A 10,000-nucleotide genomic window follows, 5' to 3' on the forward strand; every position below is an offset into this window, starting at 1 on the left:
GGACAAGGTTTTTGTTAAACTGGTTCTCGTTCTTTATATATGCATGGCAATATCGATCTTTGGAATGACAATGCATAGGCATCAACAAGTAAGTATGACAGCTTTTCCTTGTGCATAGCCGCTTATACTATTTTCCGTATAGTTAAATGCGGCGCACCAGATCCTAAGACTTCTGTCATGAGCGCTCTATCAAAGAAAACGTAGGCTAAAAGGAACGATGGGTAACTGTTTTTTTTTTCAATCTAACGTCGGTTTCCATACGACTCCAAAACAAGTGAAAATATCCATTGTAGTTCTACCACTGCCTTTATTAAAACAAAAAGTAAATTATCAATATATTTCAAGAGTTAGGGAAAATATCCCCCACACCCTACGTCCCACAGCCCAAGACATTGTTGCCATCTGTTGAGCGAAAACAAATCTAAAAGATGATATGTGTGGGCGAAAGATACTGATCCGGAATTCCTTCCACATCGGCATCGGCGCTTGTGCTGTGTGTTGACGTCAGAGAAGTTTAGTGACGTCACAACAGCACTGCGACATAAGATTTTTTTCTTCTCATTTTTGCATTTGCTTTTACATCTCTATAAAATACAGTCTATGAATCGAAATGACAATTAGGAAAATAAACTTGATCGAAATATACTTTACCATTACTATCGCGGATCCACTAGAGTGCCTAGACAAAAAGCAAGCATCATCGTACATCAGTCTTCTGAGCAACCGCCAGATGTGGCCATGGAACGAGTTCGTTGCTTAATAGATTTGAAAATGAATAATAGCCAACTTATAGAACTTACTTTTTCCCATATTTCACATGAACACTTAAAAATAAACACCAACCACAAAATGTACAATTTCGTTGAATAACTTTTTCAGGCGCTAGTTCCAAATTTTATCACCAGATGGAGTCATGTAAAATCACGAACAGATATCTGTCATTTTACAAAAAAATCACACCTGTTAATTTGAACTTTGCGAGACCCGTGATACATTTTAATTCACTTTACAAATATTCACTACATGATACATAGCATGCACGCTCAACCACGCACATGACCACGCACATACGCCGCCCCACCTTTCTCAATACACTTATTTGCAGACACACGCGATGTCACACACGCATATACATGTATACAAAGACATATATATATATATATATATCTTTCTATCTATTCGTATAGATATATTCATGTCTGTGTATGTGTGTGTGTAGGTGCATTTGTTTGTGTCTGCGTATGTGCATATGTAGGGGTGAATGAGGAAGATAGGAAGAAAGAAAGAGAGGGAGGGAGGGAGGGAGGGAGGGAGAGAACGGGAGAGAGAAAGAGAGAAAGAGAAAGAGAGAGATAGAAAGAGAGAGAGAGAGAGAAAGAGAGAGAGGGATAAAGATAGATATAGATATAGATAGAGAGACTGGGGGGGAAGAGAGTGAGAGAGAGAGTGAGAGAGAGAGAGAGAGAGAGAGAGAGAGAGAGAGAGAGAGAGAGAGAGAGAGAGAGAGAGAGAGAGAGAGAGAGAGAGAGAGGGAGAGAAGAGAAAGAGAGAGAGAGATGATATGCTTATGTGTGCGTTTGTATTCGCATTTGCTTACGTTTATGGCATATTTTTTTCTGCCATAAAATATCAATATGACACTAGAAAAAAATCGACCGCTTAAAGTAATGCAAAAATCTAAAGTTCCATTCAAACTTTGATGTATTTTCCTACGCTGTTTTCCTCTGCCTTAAACCTTCACTTTCCGGACACAAGCCACTATTTTTCGCGGGAAATTTGAAGGATTGTGTCTCTCTCTCTGATAGCCCAGATTTAGGTTAGGATATGTTAGGTTAGGTTAGGTTAGGATATGTTAGGTTAGGTTAGGATAGGTTAGGTTAGGTTTGGATATGTTAGCTTAGCTTAGGTTAGGTTAGGTTAGGATATGTTAGCTTAGGTTAGTATATGTTAGGTTAGGTTAGAATATGTTAGGTTAGGTTAGATCAGTATATGTTAGGTTAGCCATTTATTGTTTATCTGCAATTCCACTATTTTATTTTGTTCATCCTATTTTTTTCTTGTTTGTCAATCTTTTAGGTGTCTCTTTTCATACATTCAGTTCATTCGTTATCTATTTCTCTGTCTGTCTTTATATTTCTTTTCTCTCTTTGTCTGTCTCTCTGTTTCTACCGTTCTCTTTTTTCTTCCACTCTCTCTCTTTCTCTATTCCTCTCTCCTTCCCTCTCCCTCTCCCCTCTCTCTCGGTTTCTCTCTCTCACCCGTTTTCCCTCACTCTCTCTTTCTCTCTTTCTCTCCCTCCCTCCTTCCCTTCCGACCTCACTCCCTTCCTCCCACTTTCTCTCTTTAAACCCCCTCTTTCTCCCTCTCTCTCTCTCTCCCTCCCTGTGCTCTGTCTCTCTCTCCTACTCACACACAAATGCAGTCACTCACGCTCTTTCCCTCTCATCACAACCCATACCATCATCACATCTCCCCCATGGAAACTATCTTCATCCCATCGTCACCCCTCATGGATTTTCAATGACTCTCATAACCTATTATTGAAAATCCTTAAACTTGTAAATAATTCATTACTTGAAGGATACAGCTGGCGGGTTCGTGTTAAGTTTATTACGCTCATTCACTGTCGATACTGCCATGCTATAGCAGTGGCGAATGAGTCTTACGTGTGGATTAAGTTTCTCTCTGGGTCCATATCCCTTGTGCGCCTTGTTGCTATATGTTGCTCTATGTTGCTATATGTTGCTCTATGTTGCTATTTCCTGCCTTTGCGTTTTCAAGTACATTATAACGTAAGGTTTGTTTTATCTATTATGCATGCGTGTGACTCTCGTAACCGGTGGATAGAATACATTTTTTTTTCTCAACAAAACTGAAGGTGCATATTCATCTGTCTTTGTGTGTGACCTGATCAGGAGAAGTGTCGTCTTCAGCGAGAACTAATTGAGAAGTGAAGGATAATATATATGTGGCATTCCTTTATGCACCTGTATTTTTATTTTTCGTTTTTGTTTTGTCTGATGTCACTGACCTAACGCACTGAACGCCGGGAATGAACGTATATATACACACTATTCACTAAGGTTTGTTTTTACTATTCTTTTTGTATTTATATTTTTATCATTGTCTAATGTTATAACAATAATAGTAGTAGTAGTAAAAATGGTAGCAATAGTAGTTGTAGTAGTAGTTGTAATAGTAGTAATAGTAGTATTAGTAGTAGTAATGGTTTTATTATTATCATTATTATTAGTAGTAGTAGTGGTAGTAGTAGCAGCAGTAGTAATGATAATAATGATAATAATGATAATAATAATGATAATAATAATAATAATAATAATAATAATAATAATGATAATATTATTATAACTAATAATGATAATGACAAAACTAACAACGCCAATAACGATAACAATAATGATAGAAATAAAAACTTTTCCCCTGAAAATACAAGGAAAAGGATATCCAGAGGTCAGGTAGATCTTGTACATGACTCATTGGTTAAAAAAACGCTGTAGAATAACTGATGTGATATAGAAAAAAAACACACACAGAAAGAACCCCTTAGTCGTGTTCCAGCTCCACTCCGATGCACGACCCCAGCCCAAAGAAAGAACCCCCTTAGTCGTACACCAGCTCCTCTCCGATGCCCGACCCCCCACCCCCTTCCACGCAGAAAGAACCCCTTAGTCGTACTCCAATTCCTCTCCGATGCACCACCCCCTTCCCCCTCCCCTCGAAATAAAAACCCTAAGTCGTACTCACCTCGCCGAGAAAGTCATTGGCGCCGTAGCGGTCGTAGTCCCACACTGTGATCTCCAGCGAGCGGGTCTTGAGTTCGGCTCGACGAAGGGGGCAGTAGATGAAGGTCTGGTTCCAACGCGGGTCCAGGCTGTTGGCTATGGTTTTGGTCCTTCGTTTAGACTTCTCACTGCGGAGGGAACCAGGGTGTTAGGGGAAGATCGAAGGGGGTGGGGGGGATGGGGGGTGGGGATAGGGGATAGGGGGATGGGGATAGGGGATGGGGGATGGGGGTAGGGGGTCTGGTTGTTGATGTGTTTGTAGTGGGTGGGTGGGTGGGTGGGTGTGTGTGTGTGTGTGTGTGTAGTGTGTAGTTTTTTTTATTTTTTAGGTAGTTTAGTTTAGTCTAGGTGGTTTGTTTAGGCGTTTTAGTTCTAATTTCATTCCACTGTTTCAAGTTTAATTGTTTCAGTTCAGGTGTCCTTGCATGACGCTTTATCAGTGGTGAGTAGCATATTCATGACTGGAATTGCATTTATTATATTTTGTACAGGAAAAGGGGAAGAAAACATGATCCCTAATATAAGATAAGAGAAACAACATACAAAGAAATGTAACATTATCATAAAAAATAACATTTGATATAGCTGTAGAAGATACAGAAGAGGTAATAAGATACAAAACACCCCCTGAAACAAAAATCGGACGAACTAGCTACCAAACTGTAATCAAGTTTGAATAAAAAATAATCCATCCCATTCAGATTAAACGAAACCTACAGCCAAGACCAAGACCCTTAAACCCTGACTCACCGTTACTCCAAACCTTCCTCTACCGACAACATAATAGTAACATTAAGTGTATTCATCCTCTCCACTAACTACCTAACAATGACTCACATAATGAATCACACAACTTATCCATCACTCATCCCTCCCTTAACCATCACACAATGACTCACTAAATACACTTCACCGCTCCTCCCCTCCACTAATACCCAACAGTGACTCACATAACAACAGTGAATCACCCATCCAACACTCACCCCCCTCCCCCATCCACTCCCTTCACCATCAAAAAGTGACCCACTAAACCATTCCCCACCCAGTGACCCACACCCACCCAAAAAGTGACTCACTAAACCATTTCCCACCCAAAAAGTGACTCACTAAAGATTCCGCACCCAACAAATGACTCACTAAACCATTCCCCACCCAAAAAGTGACTCACTAAACCATTCCCCACCCAAAAAGTGACTCACTAAACCATTCCCCACCCAAAAAGCGACTCATTAAACCATTCCCCACCCAAAAAGTGACTCACTAAACCATTCCCCACCCAAAAAGTGACTCATTAAACCATTCCTCACCCAAAAAGCGACTCACTAAACCATTCCCTACCCAAACAGTGACCCACACCCACACCCACCCAAAAAGTGACTCACTAAACCATTCCCCACCCAAAAAAGTGACTCACTAAACCATTCCCCACCCAAAAAGCGACTCACTAAACCATTCCCCACCCAAACAGTGACCCACACCCACACCCACCCAAAAAGTGACTCACACAACAGTGAATCACCCATCTAACACTCACCCCCCCCCTCACTCCCTTTACCACCAAAAAGTGACTCACCAAACCATTCCCCACCCAAAAAAGTGACCCACACCCACACCCACCCACACCCACTCTCCCCGCCAACTGACTCACCTTCTGTCCGGAAGAAGAAACATCTTGGCGTAAGGATTCCTTGGATGCCCTGTGTGTCTGGGAGGAAGGTCGACGGCGCTGACGATGGTGACCACGAGCTGCTGGTTGGCGGGCTCGAACCATAACTTGAGCTGGTGGTGGAAGGAGGAAAAAGCAAGGGCGTTACACTCGTTGGAGGCCTGGCGGTGTGGTGTTCGCTGTGGTGTGTCTTTGCTGAGTTCGTTTCTTTGTTTTTTGTTGTTGTTGTTGTTGTGCTGTGGTGTTCTCTGTGGCGTCTTTGCTGAGTTCTTTGTTTTTGTTGTTGTTGTTACTGTTCTGAGGGTTGGGGTTTTCGACTTTCTTTTATTTTCAGTTTTTTTTTCTAAATGTTGGCAAGAAATCAGTGTTATGACTGGGTTTTCAATTCTTCTCTTTTCTGTCAATATCTCATGATAAGACAGCAGAATTATGACTGGGTTTTTAAGTCTTCCCTCTCCGTTCAACATTTTATACTGATTAGAAAATAGCGTTATGATTGGGGTTTCAGCTCCCAATCTCTCTTTCAAAAAAATTCATACTAACAAAAAAACAAAAAAAAATGTTATGATTACGCCTTAACTCTCATTAAGAAAAAAAAAACTTTTACGCTAACAAGAAAACAATATCATGATTGAATGAATGTTCAGCTCTTAATGCCTTAAAAAAAAAACTTATTCATGCAGCGATAGGCCTCGCGCAAATCCAGTACGTCTCCCCAATACTAAAAGTCATACATCCCAGCGCCCGTCGTCAGGCAGTTTCGGAGCGTCGGCCGTAGCTTCCCTAGACATGACTAAAAATAGGCGGCATTAGCATACAGAACAGCGCGCCCACTATGTATGAGGGAGGCGCCAAAGACACAGACCAGCATAGAGGGAAGAGAACCAATGAAACATCGCCATTGCCAAGGTTAGAGGGGATGGGGTGGGGTGGGGGAAGAATCTTGTAGAAGGGGGGGAGGTGGAGGGGGAAGAGAGGAGGAGGAGGAGGGGGGGGGGAGGAAGAGAGGAGGGGAAGAGAGGAGGAGGGGGGAGAGGAAGGGGAGGAGGAGGGGGAAGAGAGGAGGAGGGGGATAAGAACATAAAAAGAGAGGAGGAGGGAGGAGGGGGGAGGGGGAGAGGGTGGAGAGGGAGGTTGGAGCTAACCGGACTAGGAGGGGAGGAGGGGAGGAGGAGGAGGAGGAAGGGAGAGAGAGGAGGAGGAGAGAAGAAGGGGGGAGAGGAGGGTGAAGGGGGAAGAGGAGGAGGAGGAGGGAGAGGAAGAGGGGAGGAGGGGTGTAGAGGAAGAGGGGAGGAGGGGTGTAGAGGAGGAGAGGGGAGAGGAGGAGGGGGAGAGAGAAGGAGGGAGGGGGAGAGAGAAGAGGAAGGGAGAGAGAGGAGGACGGAGAGAGAGGAAGAGGGGGGGGGGCAGATAAGGAAGGGGAGAGGGAGATGAGGACCTTCTGGACTGTAAGGATGAAGGAACTATGAACGGGGAGAAGGGTGAAGGGGAAGGAGACAGAAAGAAGGGAGGGAGGGAAGGTGGAGGAGTTAAACTATGTGGAGTGGAATGGAGTTGAGAATTTCACAACCGAAAGGAACTTGGAGTGAGGGACTGGATGAGTGAACACAGTGAAAATTCATTTATTGAAGGCTGGGGGGGGGGGTTAGTAGATAATCTTATTCTAAGGAAGGGAAGGGACAATTTTAAGGAGAATGACTAGGTTTTGGAATATTCATATAAGATGACCAAACGCAAAAAGATATTAAGCTTGTTAAGGGATAATAAGATCTTGTATTTAAAAGGTACCGTACAAATTTGCATTAAAAAAAGACTTCAATACGATTTTGAACTTTAAAAACTATATATATATCATACGAATTTGAACTTCAAAAAGCTATATCTCATACGATTTTGAACTTACAAAAACTATATATATATATATATATATATATATATATATATATATATATATATATATATATATATATATATATATCATACGATTCTGAACTTTAAAAAGTAATATATCATACGATTTTGAGCTTACAAAAACTATATATATATCATACGATTCTGAACTTCAAAAAAACTTAAAAAAAAAAGAATATTCATGAACCCGTCATAAGCCTCCTACCCTCCCGGCACCGCACTTCCCACGCGAGAAACTCACCTGTAGCTTCCCTGAGATGGACGGGGAGTGGCTTCTTATCCGGTAGGTTTCAGGCGAACCGGGTGAGGTGATGGTGACACTCGGCCTGCGGTCCCGTCCCGGTTCGGAGAGCTTTCTCGGGTCGTAGCTGTCACCTGGCACGGGAGAGAGGGGGCGGAGTCACCTCAGGTCATTTGGGAAAAGATAGGTCATTTCTCATGTTTGAGTGTTTTGAAGAGAAGACATGAGGGTATGAAGTATGATGCTACATATACATACACATACATACATACATACATACACACACATACACACACACATATATAAATATATATATAATATATATATATATATATATATATATATATATATATATATATATATCAATACACATATACACATACATACACACATACACAAACAAGTGCATGCACGCGCGCGCGCATGTGTGTATGTGCGTGTAGGTATAAATAAGCATATGTGGTTCTTCTAAAATTTCCCTTGTCATTCATCATCTATCAAATTGGGTGACAAAAGAGTGCCACCACCAACACTGGCGTGAAAAACCAATCAAATGAAGCCCCTGCCTATCCACAGGTTCTCTAAACTCATTATATTAAAGAAGTAAGTACGAGTAAATAGTATTTGCGTTTTCTATACTCAGCTCTTTATTGACATAATGTTTCCGTTTTCTGTTTCCATCGTTTTCACTGACATCGTGTTCTTATCCACAAAGTTTAATGTTCCTAATTTTAATGGAGATTTATAAGTTTAAATTCTACTTCCTACTCTTAAAATTTTAAAGACATATCATATAAGGCAAATCTACTGCATCTCTATCGTTTTTTTAATGACACAATTATTTATCAATGTTCTCTTACTTTCCGAAAATAGGATACATTAATACACAAATACATTCACATACACACACACACAAACACATTTTCTCTTTCTCTCTGTATCTCACACAGACATAGACCCCCCCCCCCCACACACACACACACTAACACACTCACTCACTCACTCACTCACATACACACACACACACTCTCTCTCTCTCTCTCTCTCTCTCTCTCTCACTCACTCACTCACTCTCTCCCTCCCTCTCTCTCTCACTCTCTCTCTCTCTCTCTCCTCTTCAAAAGCCGAGCGAGCGAGCACCCACCTCTGGACGCGAGCCCGCCGACGGTGTAGCGCCGCGCAGGTTGGCGTCCGACGTCCGACAGCTGACGGGACACGATGAGCTCCACCTGCGGCTCCTGTCTGGACTCGGAGATGATGTCGTACACTTCCTCGAAGGTCTTCCCTTGCAAGGACCGTCCGTTCCACTCGAGAACTTCGTCACCTTCGGAGTGGCGCGTGAGGACGGGGCGGGAGGAGGAGGAGGAGGAAGGAGGAAACCGGGGTTAATGATGGCTGGTTTGAGGTACGATTTGGTTTGCTCATTATCTGTAGTGACATCATTCAGTCTGATAGACGTGGGTAATTATGAGGAAATAAAAAATAAGCACCAATCCAGTCAATTAAAAAACAGAAGCTTAGTGTAACGTCCATTTCCTTCCGATGCACCATTTTTTTTGTTTGCATGCAGTCACAGAAAAAGAACAAAACGAAAAGAAAAAGAAAAGTAGAGGTACGAAAAGCGCGTTTACCTGGTCTGAGGTGCCCCACTGTGTCCGCTATACTCCCCTTCTTGACTTTCTCAATGAGAGCGCCGGTCTTCCCGCTCTCCAGAATCTGGCCTCCGCCGACCTTGAGGCCGAGAATGGCGGCGCTGAAGGTCGGCCCCACCTCGCCCTTGATGTACTTGTTGAGAATCATGTGTCCGATCATGCGTGTTCCGTCCTGGCTAGGCTGCCACGAGACTGGGTGCTGCGGGGTCATGGTGGCACCAGGTCAGTCATGCATCAGCCACAAGTTAGGTCACGTGAGGAAGCGAACCGCACACGTGAGTACAGGACACCCACGTGGGGTGAGGAAGCGGCCTCATACCAGACACGGAAGGCGGTGAAAGGGGGGAGCTCGCCACAACGGCGACCCAGACAGTAAGAAATATGGGAAAATGAACCAAAGAGAAAGAGAGAGATAGAGAAAGAAATAGAGAGAAGAGTCGAAGACATGGAAGTTTTGCTGTACATGTGAAGCACAAGTCGATGTTTTAGCGTGATGAAGGTCGGTTATGATACAAAGATTAGTGTATAACGTGTGGAAAAGGGGGAATGCTGGTGAATCACAGCTCACAGGCACGCAAAGGAATGATCACATAAGAGAGAGAAAAAGATATAGAGAGAAAAAAAGGAAAACCCTCTTGAGCCCCACCCCCACCCCCTCCCCCCCTAAAGGAAAAGAATAAGAATGAGAAAGGAATCAAGAACTAGTCCTCGGACTTGAATCATACTC

The 10,000-nt window shown here is 42.9% G+C and overlaps 1 protein-coding gene across 6 annotated transcripts in view; it reads right to left on the reverse strand.

Annotated features, from left to right (window-relative positions):
* The window catches only part of Rim (Rab3 interacting molecule), a 187,256-nt gene that overhangs the window by 79,576 nt on the left and 97,680 nt on the right, over nt 1–10,000 (reverse strand). For all 6 annotated transcript variants that reach the window (XM_086546316.1, XM_043006074.2, XM_043006073.2 and 3 more), the window contains exons 5-9: nt 9,253–9,472; nt 8,766–8,945; nt 7,622–7,755; nt 5,452–5,582; nt 3,766–3,931 (exon numbers count right to left, since the gene is read on the reverse strand). In XM_086546316.1, the coding sequence (XP_086402442.1) occupies nt 3,766–3,931; nt 5,452–5,582; nt 7,622–7,755; nt 8,766–8,945; nt 9,253–9,472 (831 nt within the window). The remainder of the gene's footprint in view (nt 1–3,765; nt 3,932–5,451; nt 5,583–7,621; nt 7,756–8,765; nt 8,946–9,252; nt 9,473–10,000) is intronic.

The sequence above is a fragment of the Penaeus japonicus genome, unplaced genomic scaffold (assembly GCF_977035675.1).
Source record: "Penaeus japonicus unplaced genomic scaffold, GWHDUDI00000001_assembly GWHDUDI00000017, whole genome shotgun sequence".
In the NCBI taxonomy this organism is placed as follows: Eukaryota; Metazoa; Arthropoda; class Malacostraca; order Decapoda; family Penaeidae; genus Penaeus; species Penaeus japonicus.